Source organism: Cupressus sempervirens, chromosome 10 (genome assembly GCF_028749045.1).
Source record: "Cupressus sempervirens isolate cs-2001-9-10 chromosome 10, ASM2874904v1, whole genome shotgun sequence".
NCBI classification, from domain to species: domain Eukaryota; kingdom Viridiplantae; phylum Streptophyta; class Pinopsida; order Cupressales; family Cupressaceae; genus Cupressus; species Cupressus sempervirens.
Genome location: NC_143127.1, coordinates 197466823 through 197494257, shown reverse-complemented (window position 1 = coordinate 197494257; position 27435 = coordinate 197466823). Strand labels below are relative to the sequence as shown.

Below are 27435 nucleotides of genomic sequence, written 5' to 3'. Positions count from 1 at the left end.
ATTAATTTGCTTTTCATTTGTATGTTTTGTGACAACTATTTAGGTTGCTAGTTCTTTTGCTGTTGAAAGGAAGTGGAGTACATACTCCTTTATTCATTCAGTGAAGCGCAACCAGTTGGACTCCAAGAAAGCTGAGGACTTGGTCTTTGTCCACACCAACTTGGTCTTTTGTCATGTAAGAATGATCATTACAAGGAAGGGGCAACAAAGCTTTGGGATGTAGCCCCTGAGTGTGTAGATTTGGATGCAACACTTCATGATCTTATTATAGTTGGAGACGGTGACGATGATAGTGTGGCACGTGGTGCATCTAGCATAAGTGAAACCATGTTTTGTTCAAATGATCTTTTAGTAGTTGGAGATGATTATAATAATGTGGATTTTCTTGCAAATCCCTATGATTCAGAGTTAGGCTCTAATTGATTGGATCTTCAATCATCAACTATGTTTTTATTTTGTTGGAATCTTGAACATGACCTATTTGAACTTATTGTCTAAGACTAAACATTAATGTTGGACAAGCACATATTGATATTGATGTATCATATGAATTTTGAAATATCTTGAATTTTGATAAAGGGTTGAGTATCATAGATTCATAGTCATACTGTCAAATGATTTGTTTTTGTATATTTCTTGCATTTCTTTGCATATATATATATATATATATACACGTTTCCTCCGCATCCGCATCCAAAAAAAAAATCCCTGCATCCTATATCTGCTTTCGGAATCCAGGATTGAATCGGTAACTTAGATTATAATTAAATATAAAATAACTACAAAAATTATCATAATTTACATGAAACTATAAGACATGTAACTAGATAAAAACTAAAAAAATTATAACATATAATATCTCAAACAATGATTATTTTGAAAAATAATTAGTTTTCTACACCATTCACAAATGATAACCTTATAATTTCTGGGATTTGATTATATGTGTATTTTAATCATGAACGTTTTGAATCACTCTGTGATCCATCATTTTCCTTTCAGCGTTTCTCATCTTGATGGTGGATCACAGAGTGTGATTTGAAATGTTGATGATAAAAATACACACACAATCAAATCCCAAAAATTATATGGCATTATTTATGGCTTGTGGAAATCTATTTAAAGAAAAAGATAACCCTTCAAAAAAATTACATATATGGTTTGTATAAATTTAATAATTCAAATAATAATTAAAAAAAAAGCTAATAAGTTAAAAAATTTTCTAGACATGATGATATGATCAATTTCTTATATTTGAGGAGGGAGGAGGAAGGAGAAAGAAGGCCAAGAAGAGGAAGAAGAACATGGGGAGGGGTAGGGAGGGGATGTGGAGGAGGAGTAGAAGTAGAAGGAGAAGGTGAAGGAGAAGAAACATAAAATGGAAAAGGAAGAGAACAAGGAGGAGGAGCAGACAAAGGAGACAAAGGAGGAGATTAACAAGGAAGAGAAACAAGAAGGAGAAGAAGAAAGACAATGAGGAGGAGAAGGAAGAGGAGGTGATGGAGATAGGAGGAGGAGGATGAGGAGAAGCATCATTAGCAGAAGGAGGAAGAGATTGAGAAGAAGGGAAAAATAAAGTAGAAGGGAAAAATAAAGTGGAAGAAGTTGAAGAAGAAGAGGCATAAAGAGAAGAGGAACAAGCAAAAGGAGGAGGAGGAAAAGGAGAAGAGAGGACAAAGAGCAAAAAAAAGCAAGAGAAGTAGAAGAAAACACAAATACAAGAAATAAAAAAATGAGCAAAAAGAAGGTGAACACAATTGAGGTGGGGAAGAAGACGAAGAAGCAACACAAGAAAGAGATGTTGAGATAATGGGTGTTGCACACATTGCATAATATCGTATTATTTTATTATATTATGTAATGTTGCACCTACGAGCACCTAGATGGACGTGAACATGTAGAGATTCCAATGGAATATCCTTGATGAGTTATAGTGTAATATAATGATAATATTTGATGTAATTATCTAATGTTGGGGAAAATAATTAATTGCCTAATATTAAATGTGGGTCAATGGGGGTTTGGTAGCACATGTTTTTAGCACATGGTTTATGTAATACCATGTAGTGGTTTTGTGAGAGCTTAGTACTATAAAAGCAACCACAAGGGTAGTTGTAGATACAGGGAAAGTTAAGCAAGACAAGGCAAGATAGGTTAGCCAAGGGAGCATTTGCGAAGGTTGAAAGCATGACGTTGGATGTGTGGACTCATGTTTGTTCACATGGATTGCTTGGTTGTGGCTATGGTTTTGAAGGCTTCCATGTTTGTATTGTAATGGTATTTTTGCTAAAATAATACATGGTGATGGATGATTTTGGAGGGTGGGTTTTTCCCTCAATGAGGGTTTCCTAGGGTATATTTTGTCTCACATTTTTTGTGGATATGTTGTCTATTCTCTTGCATGTGGATTCTATGTTCTTATTTATTTTGGTTTATGTAGAAACAATAATATTTTGGTTGCAAGTTTCTTTTCAAGTGGTATTAGAGTATGGTTTTGTTGTTGTGATCCTAGATTAAATCCATGGGAATGCATGAAAGAATGAAAGAAAGGGCAAGATATATGAGTTTTGTAGGTTGTTTATTGCAGATCTAAGCGTTTTTGAGTTTTCTATTATAATGGATTGTTGGTAGATTTTGGGCATGTGAAATTGTTGGTCAAAAGAGATTTTTGGGAGTTTCACTCTTTTAGGGGGGAGCTTGCATAAATGACCTCTAGGCAAAAACAAACCTCAGTATTGGATCCAAGTTGGCCTTTCCATAAATTTTGATATATAATTTGCCCTAGTTTGGCCATGTTGAGAGAAAATGCAAAGCTTTTTTAGTTTCAGCCCGTGACGGCCATGAAATTTAATCTTGTTAGAATTTTTGTCACAAAAAGAAGTTGCTTTGAAAGTGGTAAAAGGAGTGTCTTTGTTAAACGACAATAACTTTCACTCAGGATATTAGATTTCACACTTCTTATAGTCGTTGGAGAGCTAATTCAAAGTACTATAATTTGGTAAAGGATTGGTTATGTGATTTTGACATTTTGTCAAGTTTTAGAAGCTCAAAAGTTAGATACTGTTTATTTTTAGCATAGTTTTGGGCATAACTTAGGCATACTGAGTCAGATTTTAGACTTTAGAGAGTTAATAGAAAGCTCTTCGAGAGCTCTATACATGTTCAGATTTGGTGCAAGTTTGGCATGGTTTATTAGGTGATATATTGATCTGAATGGTTTATGATATATATATTGACTGTGGTAACATGGTGAATTTATGACATTGTATGTTATGAAGATTTAAGATTTGACGTCATTACATTTTGAACTTATATTTCAAACTGGTCTCATGATGATATGGTTATTAGTGTTTGGTTGGATATGTATGATGACTTGTTGGGTCTACAAGTTGTATAGTGTTGAAAGCGGTCTATACTTACAGGTTGCATTTACGACTTGGATATGGGTTGTCTTTGTCTTGTCTTTGTCCATTGATATTTCATAATTGATGCATGTTCATATTTGTGGCTTGGATTTGGGTTATCTATGCCCTTTGTCACACGATTTGCTGATTTGTCTTCATAAAAGGATGAGATGTTACTAGGTACACTCATGGTATAGAGGTGGTTGACTATTTTATACTGGCAGGTTGAACACTTTTAGAGTTAGGTGCTTAGTTCATGGATGTGATCATGGTGCCATGGATTTTGGCATGACAGGATTAGATAATAGGTAATTAATTGAGCTTCTTGATTTGGTTATGGTGGTGTATCTTTTTGCTTGAGAATCATGGTTATTTGGTTTCTTTTGAGGAGCTCATGATGTGCACTTTGAGTTCTTTGATGCTTTGATTCCTTAGTTGATTCTCATGATTAGAGGATTTTTTTTATTAATGATGTCATGGATAGTTTGGATATGTGGTTTAGTGGGAGCTTGTGACAGTGATGAGGTAGTAATGCAGGATTGGTTCCTAGTTTGGTTTGTATCTTCTTGGTTTGGAGAACTTTGTTTCACTTGGTACCAATACTTTGGTTGTGTGTGTAGACCTAGAGGTTCTTCATGTAGGAGATGAATTTAATGATGCCATGAGTGATGCGATACCACTCTTGAGTAAGAGTTGTTGGCATTAATATATTTATTGAGTGTTTGTAGATGTTAGACGATGTTTTAGTTTCTGTTGCTGCAAAAGTGTCTTTGACATTTGCATGGTCATGTTGTAATGTTTATGTTCCTGAGGCTATGGTTGGAAGTTGACATTGATCTTGGTTTAGTTTCTTGGTATTGAGTACATTAATCATTTGTTGAATAATTCATGATATTCTATGTTGCATTTTTGAGTTGACATGGATTGATTAGCTACACGTGCTCATGGTTGCTTAGAGATAATGGTGATGCTGATTTTTTTTGTGACTAGAGAAGTATTTGTTGGGACGATTGTTGGTTTCAGTAGGAAGTTCAAGGGGCATTCACTTGATATAGACTTGAGAGGAGATTGTTCTTAGACGAGTCTTGGTTGGAGAATTAGATATCTTGATGAGTATTCTCATTCACCACTCTTGGTCTACTTGACAATTTACTATTTGAGAGGTATAGTCCATTGTTTCTCTCACGTGCATTCTTTTATTGATATGGATATTGAGCTATGGTATAGGAGTTAGTTTTGAAGGGTTCATTTGAGAGGTGATTTAAAATTGGTTATCTCCCTGTGCATATGTTATTATATTGGTTGAGTTTGGGCGATGGTTTTATATTGGGTATATTCCTTGGATTACGAATGGTTATTCTTTGGTTTAGGAATGGTTTATGAATATGATCTTCTTGTAAGAGGCTTACATCCATGATTAGTTATATTATGGTTTGGGTGGTGTTGTGATTTTGTGGTTGGGGTTTTATGGAGGAGATATTACTTGACACAAATTTATATCTAGAGGTATGTGTAGAAGGACATGATTCAGGTTATGATTTGCATGATTTCTCTTTCATCTTTGTTATCTTCCTGGATGTTCGGTTTCACTTATATTGGATTTGAGATTGGTTGGAGATTGTAATCATTGGTTTGTGTTTATGTATGTCATGTGAGAGATGACATGGTTATTCCTTTATCTTTTCCCTTTGTTATTTGTAGATAACTTAGGAGAGTGTTGGAGATTTGTTATGAGAGTTGTTCTTGTAGGTTATTGGTTTATGTGTTGCGAATGTCCTTGATACTACATGGATTCACTTCTATGAGATGTTGTGAGTAGATGGATTTCAGATTTGACATTATCTTTTGCAAGGGAGCTTCTTGGTGTATATGTGGTAGCTATTGCTCTTGAAGCTTGTTATTGCAGGTATAGATTGGATCTGTTGATGTTGTTAGACTCACTTGGTATACCTTGGAGGTATAGATAGTTGGATGGGTTAGCACTTGCTGTGGGCGCTATTTCAGCTATGGATTTTGACAGCTACAGATACAAATATATGTCATTATATTTGGATCAGGTGTTTGTGCTTGGCCTTTTAGTTGGTATAGGATTTTTTGTTTCTCATGTGACAAGTTGGGTGACTTTCTCTTGTAATGGCTTTTATGTACGTTCGTAGCAATGACATGATAGAAGGTGAGATCATTCATGTTTGAGAAGTTGGATACTTTGATTTTGTTGCGGGTACTAGGATGGAGCACATGGTGTATTTTGATCCATGATGGTGGATGTGCTTGGAGGGATCGTTCCCTTGTTCATTTGTGTGTCTATTGATTGATTCTATGCAATGTATACAACAAGTGGGAGATTGTTGAGATAATGGGTGTTGTACATATTGCATAATATTGTTTTTATTGTATGTTTATTATTTTATTGTGTAATGTTGCACCTAGGAGCACCTAGATGGATGTGCAACATGTAGAGATTCTCATGGAATATTCTTAATGATTTGTATCATAATATTATGATACTATTTTTGGAGACCCTTGTATAAATCCCAAGAGGGACATTTTTGTGGAATTCTAAGTTGTGACTCTTGGTCTTCTATTGGTTGTATTTGTCTCATTGTAAAAGGTGGATTCTAAGTTGTGACTCTTGGTGTTCCAATTGTTGTTGCTTGTGTGGTTTCTCGTAAGGAGTTTGAATAAGCTTGTAAGTCTCATGTTGTTGCTTGAATGAGCACAAGATTTGTAAACAATTTCAATATAAAAAAAAATATTATGATACTATTTGATGCAATTATTTAATATCGGGGAAACTAGTTAAATGCCCAATATTAAATGTGGGTAAATCTGCGTTTGGTAGCACATGTTTTTAGCACACGGTTTATGTAATACCACTTAGTGGTTTTGTGGGAGCTTGGCACTATAAAAACAACCACACGAGTAGTTGTAGAGACAAAGCAAGAAGGGAAAGTCGAACAAGACAAGGCGAGATAGGTTAGCCAAGAGAGCATTTGTGAAGGTTGGAAACATGGCATGGGATTTGTGGATTCATGCTTGTTATGGCTATGGCTTTGATGGCTTTCATGGTTGTATTGCAATGGTATTTTTGCTGAATAATGCATGGTGATGGATGCTCTTGGAGGTTGGGTTTTTCCCTCATTGAGGGTTTCTTAGGGTATATCTTGTGTCACATTTTTTGTGGGTATGTTGTCTATTCTTTTGCATGTGGATTCTAAGTTCTTATCTATTTTGAGAAAAGAACAAAAAATCAGAATCGTATTAGAATCGATAAGGCTTACTTGAACCGTGAATCGCGAATGAATCAGCTATGAATCGACAAACTGAAAAAACCCTTGAAATTTAAAGATTTTACCGATTTAAAACTTGTTTGATGCACCCTTTTTTGGATATAACTAAAAAACACTATAACATCATCAAATAAAAGTTAACATACATAAAGAAGAAACCTAATTGATAAATCCATCACATACGTAAAATGTAATTGTAGCTTAAGTAAATAGAAATCATAGGATCATAATGAGTCATGACATAGATATATAGAATTATAAATGTAGTCAAATCATAAATGTGTGTAGGACGAAGATCCATAATGATAAAACCAAATGACATCAAATCATAATGTATGTAAGATGAAGATCCATGATGATGAAACAAATGTCCATCTGTAAAGTCAAAGTGTAAACAAAATGAAAAAACAAGGCTCTAGCTCAAGCCTCATCATCATCCTCAAGCTCAGTTGTAGCCTTAGACTTAGCCTCTGAATGCCTTCTACAAAGGCGTCTAAGGTAGGTCCTAAAGGATCGATGACCATAGCCCCCGCATGTGAGATGGGTGCATGAACATCACTAGGGCCTGTGTTTGTGGCGTGCTTTGTGTGTGCACATGTGCATCTGCCAGTTGTTGAATGTGCTCTAGCCTCCTCCTCTGCCATGGCCACAACCTCAACCTCTCTATCTACTTGGTCAACTGTAAGAATCCCTTCTTGTATTAACTAGTAAAATTAAGTTTTGAAGAGAGGAATTTCGTCAAATAGTTGGTGTACAATTCATGAAAGTTTATTGGTGCTACTGTACTATTATTTCATTGACTATTAGCAATATTAATACACAATCCAGACTTAACTCACAGCAATGAAAATGATATGGAGTACAATTTCATGTTATGACAGTGCAAAACCATTATCCAAAATTATGTTTGCGTACCATTTATCATACTAAGCCCATGGTTTCAGCTATGTTTGACCACCCGACTCGGTTAAGTGACCACAGTATGCAATGGAGGGGAAAGTGAAACTTGTGTATATCGTGAGGTGGACTATGGCTCTGTGCAAATGAGTTCAAACTCCCTTCTACCTCTTGCAATTGCGCAAGGTTGGAAGTTCCTGCAGTTACAAAGTGGTCCTCAATGTTCTTTGCCTGTCGTGAAGATGTATCCGCAACTTGCTGTTTCTGCCGCCACCTAGTCAATTATCTTTGTCGTTGTCTATCTTCCACTATCCTCAACCTGACTACCTTGAACTCGTCTCCCACCTTGCTGTATTTTAAAGCCTTCACTATCTCCTGCAGTTTGCTTGAAATCACGTGATCTCTTGAATACTCCCAATACATTCGAATGTATGCTTCCTCCACTCCAGCTCAACGTGGTGTCTGAAAGCTATAAATCTGTAGCCTCTACAAACCCAATAGTAAACATCTTCCAAGTTATGTGACGTAGGATATTTACTGCATAGAGCTGAGTTACTGTGATCTTGAGTTCCAATGTCTAAGGGAGCCCTGCTGTCTTGTAAGGCCATATCAATGAAAGAGAGGGTTTCGCAGCCATAAAGAGCTTGGAAGGAGTCATCCGAATGGACATATGATATGTGGAGTTATAGCAATACTCCCCCAAATACAACTATCTAACCCAAGCTCTTTGCTGACCTATAATGTAGTTTCTCAAATACCCTTCCACCCATTTATTCACTATTTCGGTTTGACCATCCATCTGCGGGTGATAGCTAGTACTGGGTGTCAACTCGGTACCCGCCAATCTAAAAACCTCCTGCCAAAAGGTGCTAAGAAACCTGTTGTCTCTATCACTCACGATAGTCCTGGGAAATCCATGAAGACGAAAAACCTCTCGAAAGAACAACTCTGCCACCTAAGAGGTTGACCAGTCTGTTGCAATAGCAAAGAAGTGCGCGAACTTAACCAATTTGTCTACCACCACAAAAATGCAGTCCCTGCCCTGGACCCTCGACAACCCTGTAATAAAATCCATGGAGATACTCTCCCAACTCTGAGCTGGAATAGGAAGAGGTTGAAGTAAACTTGCTGGGAAGCCCTGTTCTGACTTGTTTTGCTGACAAGTTTGGCACTCTAACATGCTGCAATACATCGTTTTTAAGCCCCGTCCATGAGAATCTCTCTCTAATCTGTTTGTAGGTTTTGAAAAAACCTGGGTGACTCGTTGAAGGTGCATCATGTATAGTGTGCATAATATTCGTTTTAAGTTTAGATTCTGGTACTAGGTAGATTCTATCCTTATAATATATGATATCATTCATTACCTTGTACTGATCATCCTAAAGTAGACCATCCATAATCTGCCAAGCGTGAGTATTTTTAGAATACTCAACTAATAGTTGGGACCTCCAATCTGCGGAAATCTCGGAAATGGCGCAGCACTCCATCACTGGGGGTCTCCTCGAAAGTGCATCAACAACTATATTATTTTAACCCTTGACATATTCAATGTCAAAATCATATGCTTGAACCTTGCTGACCCATTTTTGCTATCTTTCATTCTACTCCTTCTGTTCTAGAAAGTAACGCAGGCTGTTATGATCAGTCTTTACTGTGAACTTACTTTCTATCAAGTACTTTCTAAACTTGGCTAAAGTGTGTATTATGGTCAACATCTCCTTATCATAAGTAGAATATAATAGTTCGCTGTCCCTAAGTTTCCTGCTCTCAAAAGCTATGGGATGTCGGTCCTGCATCAAAACCGCCCCGATTCTGCTCCCTGAAGCGTCACACTCCAAAACAAATGGTCTAGAAAAATTAGTAAGTGCCAAAATCGGACACATGCTCATCACTTGTTTTAGTTTATCAAAGATTGCTTCTGAATCCTCTGTCCATCTAAATGCCCCTTTCCATGAGGTCGGTAAGGGGGGGCTGCTACCTGGGAAAAACCTTTAGTGAATCGCCTGTAATAAGAACAAAGGCTAAGGAAGCCCCGCAATTTAGATACATCTCTCGGAGGTGGCCAATCGAGGATTGCCTATATCTTTTCTTGATTTACCTTAACTCCCTCTGCACCAATCACGTGACCAAGATAAAGAATCTCAGTTAGTCCAAATTCACACTTAGGCTCCTTTTGCAAATAAAGAGTGGTCTTCCATGAGGCTAAGGATCTCATCTAGGTGTTGCAAATGTTTCTCCCAAGTCCTGCTAAAGATCAAGATGTCATCAAGGAAGACCAACACACTCTTTTGTAGCTAATTTTTAAAGATGTGGTTCATGCATGATTGAAAAGTAGCTGGTGCGTTAGTGAGCCCAAATGGCATCACCAAAAACTCATAATGTACATAGTAGCATCTGAAAGCTGTCTTATGCACATCCTTCTCTCGGACTCGTATTTGATGGTATCTCGATCAAAGATCTATCTTCGAGAAATAAACAGCTCCATGAAGCTCATCCAGTAACTCATCAATGCGGGGAATCGGATACTTGTTTTTAATGGTCCACTTATTAAGGGTGCAATAATCAATACACATCCGAAGGCAAAAGGGTTGGAGCTGGGCCTGATATGTCCCATATCTTGTAGTTCCTTAATCGTCTTCTCTATCTCTTCCTTCTATTATAAGGATAGAATCTACCTCGTACCAAAATCTAAACTTAAAATGAATATTATGCACACTATACATGATGCACCTTCAGCGGGTCACCCAGGTTTTTTCAAAACCTACAGGCAGATTAGAGAGAGATTCTCATGGAAGGGGCTTAAAAACGATGTATTGCAGCATGTTAGAGAGTGCCAGACTTGTTAGCAAAACAAGTCAGAACAGGGCTTCCCAGCAGGTTTACTTCAGCCTCTTCCTATTCCAGCTCAGAGTTAGGAGAGTATCTCCATGGATTTTATTACAGGGTTGCCGAGGGTCCAGGGTAGGGACTGCATTTTCGTGGTGGTAGACAGATTGGTTAAGTTCGTGCACTTCTTTGCTATTGCAACAAATTGGTCAACCTCTTAGGTGGTAGAGTTGTTCTTTCGAGAGGTTTTTCGTCTTCATGGATTACCCAGGACTATCGTGAGTGATAGAGACAACAGGTTTCTCAACACCTTTTGGCAGGAGGTTTTTAGATTGGCAGATACCGAGTTGATACCTAGTACTAGCTATCACCCGTAGACGGATGGTCAGACCGAAATAGTGAATAAATGGGTGGAAGGGTATTTGAGAAACTACATTGCAGGTCAGCAAAGAGCTTGGGTTAAATGGTTGTATTTGGGGGAGTATTGCTATAACTCCACATATCATATGTCCATTCGGATGACTCCTTCCGCACTCTTTATGGCTGCGGACCCCTCTCTTTCATTGATCTGGCTGAGCAGGACAGCAGGGAATTCGTTGTGAAGCTCTTTAGCTGTTGATCAGCAAGTCAGAAAGTTAAAATGGCAAGCAGGGTCTGCTGTTCCATAGGCTATCTTTTGCCTTGTGGAAGCTAATTCTTCTCTTCTCTTCTATTCATTTGATAATTTGCAATTTTGTTTGCCAAGATGTATAGTTGCGTTTATGGCCATGCTCAGCTTCCAAACAAATAACTCATAAAAGATATATCTTCATTCGTTTCCTTATTATGTTGCTTTTATAGTGGCTTATTGCATCATTTATTTTTATATCAAAATATGCTGAGAATTGAAAAGTTTCTTTCTCCTTTTTGGCCTCACATATTAACCTCTCCTCATGTTTGGTAAGTTTTTCGGATTTCCTTTATGCTTTAATTGGGATCAATTGTTTCAAAAATTGTAATTTTGTACCATATTTAATTGATATTATTTGGCTTTTCGCTGGTGTGCATTATAAATAAAGATGAAGTCAATCTCTGAGATTACCTGAGTTACATTATTGTTTCATTTTAATATTTTGTAGGCAACACTAGTATTGAGGCTGCCATAAACTGGGTGGTGGAGCATGAAAATGACCCAGATATTGATGAACTGCCCATGGTAAAACTAATTTAACTTTGTTTAGTTTGGTACTGAATTTCATATTTCTGTTTGTATTTAGACTTGAGTGTTTCAAAATATGAGCTCTCGTGAATAGCTTGCATGCTTGGTCAAATGTTTATGGTAACAGCTAGAAAGATGCACATATGCATAATATTTGTCAACATGGATAATATATGTGCTGGGAGAATAATTTCTCAACCACTAGACACTCCTGTTACAGTTTTGTAAATGATCTTTATTTATCATATAAATTGCTAATTTCCTACTTTGAACTAAACAGGCTTTATGCTCGTTGACAATGACTGTCTTGTACAACAGTAGCAACATATTAGTTAGATGATTCTCCTTTAGATTTCAAATTACATTTTTTGACTGGAAAATTCAAAATCAAACAATGTTCATGGAATTATATTTTGAATTAAACATTTTTTTTAATCAGTACGTTCCCTAATTTGTGAGTGAAGGTTTTTAGTCTGGTACACATGTATTTCTTGGGAATACCTCTAGAATAATGCTTAGATTATTAAAGAGTTGGGCTTGTCAATTTATTTGTTTGCTTAAAGAGTTCATTTTTGTGCACTTGACGTAGCATCAGCAACTACCATATCAACATCTTTATATAGGGATTCTGCTTGTGTTTTGTGTAGGAACACATTTTATGTTAGATGGAGGAGGAATTTCAAGACACCTCTAAATCTGTTGGCATTAGAAAGTAGAAATTAAAATGTTCTGAAATGAATAGCAAGCTAGCACAAAACAATTTCTTTATCAAGTAACTGCTGTTATCTCTTTACCAATCAGCCAAAAAATGAATTAACTTGGTTTTAATTGTCTATCAACGGAAACAAAGCAAATGCAGAGACCAGCTTTTGTAGCGATTTATTATTCTCATGGGTTGCTCATCTCATTAAAACCTCTCATCCTCAGGATTGAGCATATATACAATATTATTATAAGGAGTTGAGCTTTTCTTTATTTGATATCTATAAAATATCACGTGCTGCCTGAGAGAAATTGGGTGCATTGACTGCACTACAGTTAAATCATATTTAGAAACACAGTTTTTATGACTATGGAGACACTTACAATTCAATCATATTTAAAACCTCTTGCAAGCTGTATGTTGTGTGTGAGTTCTTTAGTGGCTTTCAATCACTTCAAATGAGAGTGTAATATCCACTGCTGTATTTGAGTCAGAAAAAAAAAAGAAATTGCACAACACTGAAGGGAATTTCGTTAAACAGTTAGACCATAACCAGCACTGGATAAATTATGTGTTACTGTTCAGCTTCTTACGATCAATTGAAGATTCATGCCCAGAATATATCAAACAGGGTGATAATGTATTCAATTTAAATGGACCATAAGCAGTTCACATGTTCATTCAACATACAATTCATACTCCAAAGCATTGATGTAAAAATCGCCTGAGGAGATTAATCGCCTAGGCCTGAAAAAGTTTAATCGGGAAAAATCGGGGAAAAAATCGGGAACTAAAAAACCACAAAATTTTAATAAAAAAATGCGATTTTTTTACAGAATTCAATGTTTTTTTGCATCTAATGACTTAATTACTAACAATACATAAGAAACAATCATGTTTAGATATATATCAATGCAAAAAGAGTTATTAATCGGTAAATTACTAACAAGTAAGTAGTGACAAGTTGTAAATTACTAACAACTAACAAGTTCACAACACATGAGAAGTATTCTCATAAATAAAGTGTCAAATGTAAAGAGTTCAAATAAGCACATCAACATGACTACAAATAAGTACAAATGTCAAATACAGGACATCTTCCTCTTCCTAGTCACTTTACTAGCGAGTGCGGGAGAGGGTAAAGCTCTAGAACTAGAACCCCGCAGGGTTTGTGCTCGTGTCTGTGTTTGTGCCAATGCAGGAGATGGTGTAGCTATAGAACTAGATGTCGGTATCTCCACATTCGCTGCGCGCAAGATGTCAAGGTCCTCTGCAGTAAGCTCAATGTCATCATCCTCATCATCGCCCTCCTCGATGTCATCCAAATCAATGTCATAGCCAGTTCCACCCCCTTCCTCCTTCGCAGCCTCCTCCGCGGCCTCCCTCTCCAAATTGGAGATGTCCTCCTGTGTAAATAAGGGAGCCTGCTCCTGTGCCGTCCAATCATAATAAGGATCTATCTCATCCAAATCGATTGGCCCGGGAGGATCTTGTTGCGCCTTTTTCATGCGCAATTTAAGATTATATTGCACATAGACCATGTCATTCATCCTCTTTTGGGACAACCTGTTTCTCTTTTTTGTGTGGATGGCCTCAAACAAACTCCAGTTGTGCTCGCAATGTGATGTGCTACAAGGCTGTGATAGGATTCTGAGAGCAAATTTTGCAAGATTTGGAGTGCTTGCACCCCAAGTGGTCCACCAAGCCACTGCATCACAAAAATTGTACAAGTTAGAAAATACTAATAGACAACAAAAAGTGAAACATAAATATTAATTTAGCATTTGAGATTCAGAAGTTTGCAAATGTATTACCTGGGGTTTGTGTAAGCCTTGCTCTCTTGCAGAGAGAAGTGGAGAACACCTTGCCTCCTGCTGAAGTGAAGATCTCCTGCTCAGCGATGATTTTATCTCTTGTTTCCTCGCTGGTTACCATCTTTTCGACGCACTCACTTAGGCCTCTGATGACCTCTCCATCAGGATCTGCATATGTACCATCAGCCCTAAAACCAAAAACCAAAAACAAATAAGTCTTGCAATTTTAGTACACACCCAACACCCTACGAAAGCAAACTGAACTCAAGTCTTCGTTAACTTAAATTTGAGTAAGAATGAGCTTACAGTATACCTAAAACGTGGGTTGAGGAAATATCCTGCTACATGAATGGGTTGGTGAAGCTGATTATTCCACCTTCTATCAATGATCTGCCAAATGGGTTCATATTTGATGCTTTCCCCCTTGTAGTAATTTTTGACAGATTCTTTGGCCTTGTCCATGGCCTCATATAGCTCACCCATTGGCGTTTGGTCTCCATCAACCAAACGCAAAACTTTGACTAAAGGCTCAGACACCTGCAATATAAATTTGAAATTAGTTGACAAGTTATAAAATTATTATTTACTTGAGTTACAAACTTAGTAAGTTATAAAGTTGTAAAGTGTAAACTAAAACTTAAAGTTTTGTAGTTACCTTTACTATTTCATCAGCCTTATCTTCAAAATATTTATCAAACACAATCCGCACAACATTCTCTCCTTCACTCTTCTTTGAAAATGTGGAAGCAAGCCATTTTTTGGAAACAAACATTTGCTTCAAAGAAGCCAAATTATTGAGAATGCTTTGCAATGTCAAAAAAATTGTTGCAAACCTTGTGACGGCAGGCCTGACAATTTCTTTGCCATCAGTGTGCTCTCTCATCAGGCTAAGGACCCATGGGTGATTGTATATGTATTTTGTCACCCGCCTTGCATCCTCCACAATTGGAGTGACCCACTCAAGTTTGCCCATGTCCTCCAAAAGAAGGTCAAGGACATGTGCTGCACACGAGGTCCAAGAGAGAGTGGGGTGCCTCTGCTGTAGGAGTTTTCCTGCCAATTGTAAAAGCAAATACTAATTAGTTTCCAACTTTTCAAATATATCAAACTATTAAAAATTCTTGTTGTGAAATTCACAATGCACATGCAACATAAAATTACGGTTTACCTGCTGATACATATGCAGCAGCATTGTCTGTGATGATTTGCACCACATTTTCAATGCCAATCTCTAAGACCATGTTCTCCAACGTCAATGCTAATGTCTGAGCATTTTTTACCTTGTTGGAGGCATCGATTGATTTCAGGAACACCACATTATCATTACAGCAGGCCAAAAAATTAATTATGGTCCTGCTCTTCCCATCCGTCCACCCGTCAGAAAGAATGGTGCAACCAAATTTTGTCCATTCTTGTTTCTGTTCGTCAACAAATGCTTTGGCCCTCTCAACAGCATTTCCAATAAGCCTACAAAAACAAAATTTAGTTATGTCTTAGATTCTTAGTAATTTAAAATTGATTTAGACTTTAGTAATCAACATTCTAATTTCTAGATAAATTAATTAAAATTTAGAACTAAGTAAAAAGTTAAAAATTAAAAGGAAATCGAGTGTAATAAAATTATTCGCTTACCTGCCACCCAACACAAAACGAGAAGGGGACTTGTAGCCCTTTCCTGCAACTGTCAACCCTGTGGCCAAAGCCTCCCAATAGGGACTGTCAACAACACTAATAGGAAGGTTGTTGAAAACCCAGAAATCTGCTAGTGCATTGTCCAACTGGTCATGGACCTCCTTATTCCATCTAGTGGCCTCTAATGAAGGTTGTGCACCAGGTGTGTGCCTCGGCACAAAATAGCTCCCTATCCCAGAAGCACCTGTTGATCTTGATGGTGCGGAAGTGCTAGGAGGTGTAGGAGTGGGAGTGGGAGTGGAACTCGTGAAAGAAAAACCACCCTGTTTGCGGACACGCGGCCCACGATAAGAGCCAGCCATGCTCTCAATGGCTGCCTCCTCCTGAACATCAACAAAACTGCCCTGGGTCTCTGCTATGGCTGCCCTGACATGCAATTTATTCCGCTCTCTTTGCAATTTTTTTTGCTCTCCAGCTGCGAGCAAGGCATTTGCAAACCTTTTTATTTCTTCTGTTGTATTCTCACAAGGATTCGTATCATGTTTTGAGATCCCTGCGATGTGATATTTGAACCGGTAAATGCCCCCGGATATTACTTTTTCACATCGAATGCAAATCACTTTGGTTGGTTCATCGGGTGCTTCATAGGCATATTTCCATGCTTGATCTCTCGCATTCTTTGGCCTGGTGCCAATGTAGCCTGAGGGGCATGGAGTCAATGGCCATTTGTCTGCCATTTAAAACTGCTGCGGGCTGCCTACACATACAAATTTAAAAAATAAATTATAAATAAATTATAAGAAGATCAAAGTTAACAGTTAAACAAAGAATTCAAGCAACATTCCAATAACAGCACCAATAAATTGAAATCCAAATAACATTCAAACAAACTAGCTGCTAGGGTTTCAAATTTTTTAAAAAAGGGCAAATTTTTTGCATAAATTCGATCTCGAATGGAAAGAAATGCAAATGAATGCATTTAATCTTGCTTACATTCATCAAATGCATTCCTAACTAATTAGTAATGTATTTTTATCCATTTACATGCAAGAAAAAAAAATACAATCTCTTGCAAAAACAAAAAACAAAGATTCAAATCACTTACCTAGTAACGAAGAAATCGAATCAAAAGGCCTCCAAATGCACTTGATTCCGCCTATTTCTTGCCAAGAACTCCTTCTCTATCCTCTCCTCTCCAAAACGCCCTAAGCAATGTAAAAACATAATGAAAAAAACCTGTTTTTTCGTCACTTTATGTGACTGCCGGGCGCGGGCCGCGATTTTTAGGCGATTTTTTAGGCGATTAATCTTGCGATTTTTTGGAAAAAATCTACAAAAAAAAATCGCGATTTTTGGGGCGACTAAATCGCCGGCCCCAAAAAATCGCGATTTTATCTCGTATCGCCGATTAATCGGCGATACTCACATCTATGCTCCAAAGAACAATCAATGGATTCAGACTACAGTAGAAACTTTGGAATTCAGTCAAGTATAACCAGTAGAAATAAGTGACCATTACAAGTGCGAATGAGATGGTAAAGATTGGCTATGATGAATACCGCTGAGATCTTAGAATCCGCAACTAACTGTACCTCTGTCCAAAACATTGGTCACACCACCCGACTGGAACTGCAGAGAGAACCCATGTGAAGAGGACAACCCGACTGTCTGCAACATCTGGGACTCGGACCTGACCTTGGAATGGAGCCCGATCTGCGTAAAATAGCAACCCATGAGCTGACGTAGAGGAGTTGGTTCAGGACGAACGCTCACTACTTCTGGAAACACTGTTATCTGCCCTTGCGTATAACCTACAACACTCTATCCTAGTGCCCAACTTCAACATTACCCTTGGTGCCCTGCAATCTCCAACGTGAGGTATTAGCAACAGCCCGCGGCTTCTGTACTGGACGTGGGAATGAGAAATCTGAGATATCAATGCCATTTTCCAGGCTGAAAACCCGAGATGTATTACTTGCAAGTTGTGTGGTGTTTTCCAATAAGAATCTCAACAACACTACGCTTGCTGTTAGTTCTCAATGCTATCCCACTTAACTGGCAAGATTTAAATGCAGATGCCAGGAATACAAAGAAGACATTAAAATCTCAACCCTACATGCAACTTGACTGTACTTACTTCCACTTGCTTCATATTCTCTTTGCCGATTTCTGCCTGGTGTTGTTTGTTTTCCAAGAGGAAGGATTGGGGTGACATTCAATTTCCTCAAACAACTTGAGGGATTTCATCCTCAGAGTTTGCCAGTCACATCACAGCAACCAGAACTTTCAGTATATTTGAATTCATATATTCTTGTGTGTAAATCCCAAGGCAAGGTCTCTTATTTATAACCTCAAAGTGAGGGGAAAACATTGGAATAAGAGATGTGGGATAAAACAACAATTTCATCCTGTAGTCACTTAAGTCACTTTATAAAGTAAATGACTTCATAAACATAAAGTAACTTTATCCAAGCACTTTTAATATAATATTTGATATACTTAAGATAAAATTTCCGATGTGACTGGTAAGCATCCTGACTGTTGATGCCGTTAATCTATCCGGATGTGGAGATAGATTAACCCGACGCTATAACACTAGTGCGGATAAGGGGACATGACAGAGAGCAATTGTCGAGTCTGTATGATAAAGTAATGGCCTTTGGAAGCTTGCTTGGATGACCTGACTGAAGCTACTCAACAACATGAATATGCCAATACGACCTGAACTTGTTAGTGATGGCTACAATTATTTGAACAAATATATAATGTGAACAAATCTAATTTGAAGGGTCTCTTTAATGCATACTGTTATTTAACATTAACAAATTTCCACAATCCATTTGTAAATAATTGGTCTTCTGGATTTGATTGTGTGCGCTTTTTTAGCATCAACGTTTCGGATCATACTACATGATCCATCATCAGGATGAGAAAGTGCAGGAGTAGAGATATTGCCTACTCCTGCACTTTCTCATCTTGATGATGGATCATGTAGTATGATCCGAAACGTTGATGCTAAAAAAGCATACTGTTATGTTATAAAACCTGATCAAAGAAGTATTTGCATGGAAATTTTATTTTCTCGAGGGCTTCATCAAGGAGGATTTCATGTACCAAATTGTTGTCTAGCTTGACTTGGAAAACTAGTTTTACCTTTTGTAACATTGAATGCACTTTTTCTTGCTAACCTTTTACATATACAATTCTTCTTGCCCATCCTGATTAGTGACATTCTACAAAAGAAATGAGGTTATTCAAATTGATGTGGATGCATATTTGTGCACCAGTGACTGTTATTGCATTTGTTGTTCCTCTTAAAGACTCTTGACTCTAATCTACATTTTCTTAGCCAAGTCGAAATTCTGGGGTCCTCATCATACCCTTACCACTTGGGATTTCCTTTATGATAAGTTAGTCTTTTCCCCTTTACATTAGCTTTGAGTTCATGTAGAGCATCATGATTCGAAGAGACTATTCTAGGTATAGTTTATAAGAGTTTTTTGTCCTTTTACATTAGCTTTGTGTTTTATGTAGAGCATCATGCTGCAAGAAAGTATTTTTTAACTGGTTTTACCTTTTGTAACACTAACATTGAGTGTACTTTTTCTTGCTTCCTTTTTATGTTTACAATGCTTCTCCCATCCTAATCAGTAATGAGGTTATACAAATCTATATGGATACATATCTGTGCACGAGTAAGTGTTGAAGTTTTACATTTGTTGTCCCTTCAAATTTCTTGACTCTAATCTACATTTAACCAAGTTGAAAATTTTGGGGTTCTAATCATACCCTTACCTCTTGGGATTTCTTTTATGATAATCGTTGCATTCATGTAGAGCATCATGCTCCAAGCCAGTATTGTAGTTATACTGTATATGAGCTTTTATCTTTTTACATTGGCTTTGAGTTTTATGTAGAGCATCATGCTCCAATAAAGTATTTTCGTTTTACATTATTAAGGTGTGTTCATTAGAGCATCATGATCCAAGAGAGTATTATAGTTATAGTCTCTGCTCTTGGAAGGTTGACATCAAGATGCACGTGTCTGTGCTGTTTAATGGGGGTACCATTCTACAATAGGTCTATATTTACTGGAAAGTAGTGGTTACAGGTTTTAGATTTATGAAGGAACTAATCTCCATACATTTCAGGAATAGATGAAAATCCCATGATGCATTATTTGGGATATAAACCATTAAAATATCACTCTAAGCATTTCTAGGGTTGATTGCCATGATGATTTTATAGTTTAAGTTTTGATTTGTGTGCTAGTTCCTTTTAGAGTGAAGGTCAATCTCGGCTAATAAGGAAAATGCATTATTAGTGTTTTACTGATATAAAATGTACCTTCATATGCAAATTATTCATTGAAAGACATAACACGTCTTGCATATTCTGATTGCAGGGGTTGGGAAAATAATAAATATGAATATCATTTATTGGACATATTACAAAAATAGTACCAATGTATGATCTAAATAAAATTTAAAAACATGCATTGAAATTTTTGCCTGGACTTAGACTGGAGAATTAACGTGATATTTGAATCATGATGTATTTGATATTCAGATTCTCAATAATCTCTTTCATTAAATATATGGATACCATTTCAATTTGTTTTCAGTCCACTTTGCTTGATCATATCAAACAAATTATTTGCATCTTTTGCTAGGTATCTTCAAATGCAAAAGATGAAGTTGCTAAGGCAATATTAACTCCAGAGGAAATAAAGGCAAGGGCACAGGAGTTGCGGTTAGTTTTATTTAACTTATGATGTTTTTTCTTTATACACATTTTATTTTAATATTTTCATCTAATAGGCCTTTTTATTCAATTTCCATTAAGTTATTGTCTATACTTTTTGATTGATACGGTTTTTCTGTGACCTATCATGTCTTTTTGTTGCACATCATAGCGTACCTTGCTAGTATATATTTCTTAAAGTGAAATTTTCACAACTCTTTCAAGAGAATGGGTTGATAGGAAGTGCAAGGAATGGTTGTTTTTGATATTGACAATGGGTTATTATTTTCAGGCATTAAATTATTGGTAAATGATAAATACAAGCTAACAGTAAATTGCAGCTTTACTGCTGCTGGGTTAATATACAAGACTCTGACTCATGGCATTTCAGAATTAAAGATAATATTATGTAAATATAAATACATTACAAATTAATCATTCTATCCAAGGGATATGCAGACTCCCAGCAAATTCAATTCAAGGGACAATGGTGTCTTGTCAAATTTCTAGGCTGAAATTTTGACCATGATATTTTTAAAGATGAGCATTTGTTACATTGCCTGCAACAATCCTACACTTTTCTCTGTTGTTATCTCTCTAGTTTTACTTCATCCAATGGTGATTTTAAATACTTTTTTTGATATCTGGAGTGGTGATATAATTATTGAAATCTTGAGCATACTCTTCGTGTTTATCTGGGTTATCAAGATTGAAGGCCCTGCTCAACTATGTAAATGTGGACAAGAGATGTTTTTGAGAAAATATATTCTTAGGCTGTGATTTATATGGTAACCCTTCTGCTTGAATCAGAGGAGAGATGCTATACTTGCATAACTTAACAATCTAATGGAAGAGAGCGTCTTCACTACACAGTAGGTAATTTTGCTGTTATGCTGGTTAAAGAAGCAGGTATGTGTCCAACTGAAAGAGAGTTGCGTGTGGACCCAGGCTACTTACGCTCAATATGTATTGGCGGATTTATTCAGTCAAAATAAGTTCTATTTTCCCTTTGTAACAAGAGCAATGATTGGGAAGGGTGGTTCAGTCTTATTTGTGTGTGAATTTTGAACCTACTGCAATTTTATATTAGGCAACTAATCCTAGCCAATTATTCATTGTCCTTTAAATTATGAATATTTGAACAGCCAAGACAAGTTTTAATGTAGTCACTTGTAGATTGAGACATTGTCAAGGCAATATGAAATCAACAGTTTTGTTCTGAGACAAGCTACTGTCATAAAGCAAGGTTGGCACCAAGGTCTGAAAGATACAGAAGCTTATGAAAAAATACAGCATTTGCCTTCATCCAAAATCAGCATTGTTTAAGGCAACATTTTCAAACATTTGCAAGGTTTTACTCTCAATCAGCATTCCTCCAATGCTTGTAGGAATTTGTTGCAAGGAACAGGGTTAAGATATCAGGATGTTAGCTAGATTGAAGTTTAAGCATTTTTAATTACTACGTTGGAAACTTTCTTGATTGGTGTACTGTGCATTTCTTTTGGCAGTTATTTTTAAAACAAATTGGGCAACTCCTGTATATGTAAGCTATAATTCCTTCCTGATTATCACCAAATCTGTTCCATTAATATCTATTATTATTGTGGTATAATTTTCATTCTATTATCAATGATTTTATTATTTATGGGCTGAGTTATAAGTGGACCTTGACAGGACCATCTCCTTCGAGTACGTGCTTTAAAGATTTTGTTTTCTGTGTTTTGAATGTCAGCCTTTATCACCACTTGTCATCAACTATTTATTGATGCAGTCAGGGCTTTGTAGGACACAAACTTTTTTTCTCTATAATATTGCTATTTATTACATGGCATTGTGTAGCTAGATACAAGAATATAAATAGTTCCAGCATATATAGTATTACTTAATTTAATCATTGCTTTGAATTAAGCTGTTGATTTTGATTTACCAAATATTTAGTTTTAAGTTCTACCCATAAAGTACTTGTAAGACGCTCAAAATATAATCTAGAAAGCCATCAGTCACTCTTTCAGCAGATATTTTGGGTGACCTCTTGAGCATGTGCAGAGAGCGGGCACGCAAAAAGAAAGAAGAGGAGGAAAAGCGAATGGAAAGGGAGAGGGAAAAGGTACCTTATGTCTCATTCAATTTATTACATTCTACTTCCTTTTTAAGGAGACAATTTTATTCTTATTTCTGTGTATGCCACTTGATATAATATTAATGGTGGTGCAATTTTTTGCTGTCTATATAAGACTTTTGTTTTTGATTGTCTGATTTAATAAATTATTAATTGAATTACACAAAGAGAATGATTTTCTTCTCATTATGTGAAGTCTGGTTATTTTGTAACAATCATTACATTGAAATATTAGAATATTGTAATGTTTCTTTAATGGCAGTTTGTTAGGTAGTTTCTATTTTCGTCTTTTCTTCATGATTGTTCATAAAAGAGACATTGTCTTTGTAAGTCTATATGTGGAACTTTCTTCTACTCCTTTGATATAGTATCGGTGTACTATAATATTGCATCAAAGTGGGTTGATAGGATTTCATAAAATTTGGGGATTCTTTTAAAGAAAAATTCAAGCCTTTTTTGATTGAGAATGTTTATTATTCAGAAATTTGTTTTTCAATTTTTGAAAATAAAAATTGTAAGTATTTTGTGATTTGTCTTAAAGATCTTTGCTGAAAATCGCAAGCCTAGTTAAGGGTGTTGTCAAATAATTTCCTAATTTGAGCAAAAATCTTTGATTTTGGAGGGTTGCATGTACTTGGATATGGTTTCGTGATTTGCATGTTGCTTCGAGTGCTGTTTTACCACACAAAGTCTCATGTTTTGCCGGGTGAAGGTTTCTCTGATGGGTTTTCTTAATTTTTTACCTTTAAAGCTTTTTGATGGGTTTTTATAATGTTTTCCCATTTAAAAAATTTCTGATAGGTTTTCATAATTTTTTCCTTAAAAAAATATTTTTAATAGGTTTTCATTATTTTTTTCATTGATTTTTTCCCTTTAATAATTTTCTTGTTGGTTTTAATAATTTTTCTCCTACACTTGTTTGTTGTGTTTTATTGTTTTTGCCTCAAAAATAAAGTTTTGTATTCTATGATCTGTGTCTTGGATTCTATTTTCTGGTTTTAATTGATTTTCACCTAAAAAATTGTATGATTTTTCTGATGTTTCTGCTCAAAAATTATTTCTGGTTTTTGTATTTCACAAAGTTCACGTGGGATTTTTTGTCAAGGATTCTTATTTTGGGGTTTTTACTGTTTTTTTGAAAAAATAATGCTTTTTAAACTTTAAATCATGATATCTCACAGTTTAATTTGGAGCATCTTGCTCATCTACAATTGTTTGCAAGGTTTTATTGTTTTTGCCTCAAAAGCATTTTTTATGATTTTCACCCCAAACATTGTGTCTGATTTTTCCGATGCTTCTCATCATAATTTGTTTCTAGTTTTTGTATTTTACAAAGTTTGTGTGGGATTTTTTTGTCGGGGATTCATATTTTATGGTTTTTACCTTTTTTTTTTGAAAAAAATAACGCTTTTTAAACTTCAAATCATGATATCTTGCAGGGTTTACTAATTTCCCCTCAAAATTGTGGTAGCTATTCTCTCTGTCTACAAGGAAGGATGGTTCTGTTATCCAGCATTATGGACATTTTGTCACTCATTCTTGGTTGTAAGTTTTGCAGTTTTTGGGAGGGTTAGTGAAAAATTTATCTCACTAGCATACTTAGTGGTAGACTCTTGTCTCTTGTTGCAGGCCATCCTAAAGAAGGGGACAACCTTCTCTGTTTTCTTGGTTACTCTTGGTCATGGACATTGTGAAGATTCAGGGAGGGTCTTAGTAGCATTCTGCAGAATTTATGACCACATGTACAATCTCTATCAGGGTAGTTAGACAACAACCATTGAAGGAGTGTATTATAATATTGTAATATTTCCTTAATGGTCATCTTAGTTAGTCTTTAGTTTATTAGGTAGTTTCTATTTTCATCTTTAGTTCATGAGTGTTTCATAATAGAAATATAGTCTTTGTAAATTTATATAAGGAACTTTCATCTCCTCTGTTTAATACAACATTGATTCACCATAACATGAAATTCCTTTTATAGGGTGCTTTTCTTCTTTGTCTCGAGGATTGGCACATTTCCTGCATTTTTCTTATTACCAGGGAGCTTTCAGAATGAGGCTGATTCAATGGCATTTTATTTTATATTTACGTTGCTGAACTGTTCAAGGAATATTGTGACAGTAAAATATCACAGCATGTTTGAAGTTGAATAGTTTCTAACTATTAATATTTCACAAATGGTGCTAGAATTTGCAATTGAATCATCATACCATAAATGAAAACTACTATTTTTTTCATTATTACCAATGAACTACATTTAAGAACTTTTTTTCATCTCAGGGCTAACTCTCACAAAGCTTCAGTTTTTGTAACCTATTAAACTTGAATGTTTGAAAAATGACTTTATCATCTACTGACATCAGGAACGGATTCGTGTTGGCAAAGAGCTATTGGAAGCAAAAAGAATTGAGGAAGATAATGAAAGGAAACGGTATGATGTTTCTTGTATCTATTTTTTTTTTTCAGAAAAATATGGAAATCGCTTTTGGCTGTGCTTGTATAACAATGGCTGTCTTGTATAGTTGGCATTGAAAACAATTATTGTTGATTGCTGTGCAATTTTTTTTAATACCTCATTGATCGATTTATAGTTTTCTTCTCTCGTCATAGCATCTTAGCACTAAGGAAAGCAGAAAAGGAAGAGGAAAAGCGAGCTAGAGAGAAAATACGTCAGCGCCTAGAGGAAGATAAGGTATGATGAAAATGTTCTGCCCATATGGAGTTATGTGGTCTGGTGAGAATGTGGGTTTTAGTCATAGAAATATAAGGACCTCTAGGCACAACATTGAGTTTCTATTCCATATCAAAAAACCTATGATGAATATCTGTGAAATTTATTTCTTGGGAATAACATTTAACCAAATCTTCGCCATCTGTCAAAGAATGTTAATGAACATGAGTGAATATGAAAAGCACAAGAATTGTTCATATAACGAATCCTAAGTGTCCTCCCTTTGAGGAAATTGCCCAGTGGAAGTTGGACCACCCTACTATTTTGTATTGCAATCACATAATTTAGTATTTAGTATTTATTATAATCCTTCATTTTTAAGGCATAAGCCATTTAGAGGCTAATATGAGTTATTTATTTTACATTTATTTCTAGGCACTAGAATTTTTTAAGGTTCTGATTTGAGTTCCCTTGTTTACTGTGATAGATCTCTTATAAGGATCACAACTCTGTATGAACACATCTTGCATGTTCTTCTGTGTTGCTTGTGTGTTTGAGCAGGCAGAAAGAAGGAGGAAATTAGGATTACCTCCTGAAGATCCCAATAAAGTTAAAACCGTTACACCAGTAGTTGAGGAAAAAAAGGTATGACAAACAAATCATTTCCTAAATTGTTGAAACTAACAAGTGAACTGAATTTATTGATGTTTAGAATGAAAATGCTGGAAATAATAGAACAAGAGTTTAGCTACATGTTTCTAAATTTAATACTATTATGTCGCTGTAGGTTTCATTGCCAGTGAGGCCTGCAACACAGGCAGAACAAATGCGGGACCAACTCCGTTCACTCAAACATAACCACAAGGTACTGCCGTTACTAGTTTTATCTCTTGAAAGTGTACTATATGGTCCCATTGGACCCCATCAATTTTGTTAAATTTACAGGAATATCTGTTCATTCCTGGAAGCCATATTTAAGGCTTGACATGGTTTCATTTGGTGAAATACTGTGGAACAAACTTGTTAATGAAGGCTTCTCCAGTTATGTCAGATTTGAAATATGTATTCCTCATATGCAAATGCTGCATTAGGATTACCTTGTACTGAAGCTTTTTAATGGCTTAATATTACTTTGAAACTCAAAAGTGCTGAAGTTAATAAAAATTTATAATGATCCGATAGGTTAGTTTTCTTGATTGTCTTTAGCTTGCACTGAAGCTTCTTTAATGGCTTAATGCAACTCTGAAACTCAGAAGTGATGATTTTAGCAAAAAACTGTTTCCACCTTTGTGTCATATTTTTCATGAGTGACTTTTCACAGAAATCCATCTATCATGAATTTGAATGATTCAATTGGCACTCACTATGTCTAGGAGACACACACTGGGGTGAAGCAGGGGTAATTCTTTGGAGGTCAAGCCTCCCAGTATCATTTGAACTCAGGTTCCTTAAAGTTTTACCCACAATCAGGCCCACTTAGCTTGGCAACTAATTTGTACATATTGTAATTTACAATATAGTCACCATCACAAGTATTCAAATTTGTGGGGAGTGCTTCCCACGTATGTTTATTTTGAGCATTCTTTGCAAATCATTACAACATAACAAATCGTCACTGTCATATGTGTGAAATGTGAGTATGTTTATCTACCACAATTAGCATTCCATAAAGGGAAGAGAGTTTTAAGATGATATCATGCTCAACTTGTGCATGCAATACATCTACTCATCACATTCTAAATGCCAAACAGTCTTAAGTTACTGGTTCGAGTTTGGTTCTAAGTTTGGGTTCAAAAGTCTGGTTCGCTGGTATGGGAAAATTTTGAAAAGGGGTTTGGGTTCATTCGTATGAAAATGTCTAAAAATTATATATATACAACGTTCCTTGGATACTTGTCTTGATGCGCTTGGGACGTGTCTTGAGTAGTGGGACTAGTTGCCGGTCTTAGAAATGTGTTAGGAGAATTAGCGGGTGCTTAGGATTTGGCAAATGACGTCTCCCAAAGTCTCTTGTAGTTTCCCGTTGATTTTCCAATGTCTGCCGCAAAGAACAAAGTTAAAAACGAAAATAAAAAATAAAAGACCTAAAATGTGCGACATTTTGGGTTTTGCAGATTTCAAGCGACAAGCAAAAATAA

The 27435-nt window shown here is 36.1% G+C and overlaps 1 protein-coding gene across 1 annotated transcript in view; it reads left to right on the top strand.

Annotated features, from left to right (window-relative positions):
• Positions 1-27435, top strand: part of LOC149533317 (ubiquitin-associated (UBA)/TS-N domain-containing protein) — an 84035-nt gene that overhangs the window by 30980 nt on the left and 25620 nt on the right. The window contains exons 5-11 of the mRNA XM_089805940.1: positions 11536-11612; positions 20437-20516; positions 22554-22614; positions 24990-25057; positions 25237-25318; positions 25859-25942; positions 26085-26162. Coding sequence (XP_089662066.1) covers positions 11536-11612; positions 20437-20516; positions 22554-22614; positions 24990-25057; positions 25237-25318; positions 25859-25942; positions 26085-26162 — 530 coding nt within the window. The remainder of the gene's footprint in view (positions 1-11535; positions 11613-20436; positions 20517-22553; positions 22615-24989; positions 25058-25236; positions 25319-25858; positions 25943-26084; positions 26163-27435) is intronic.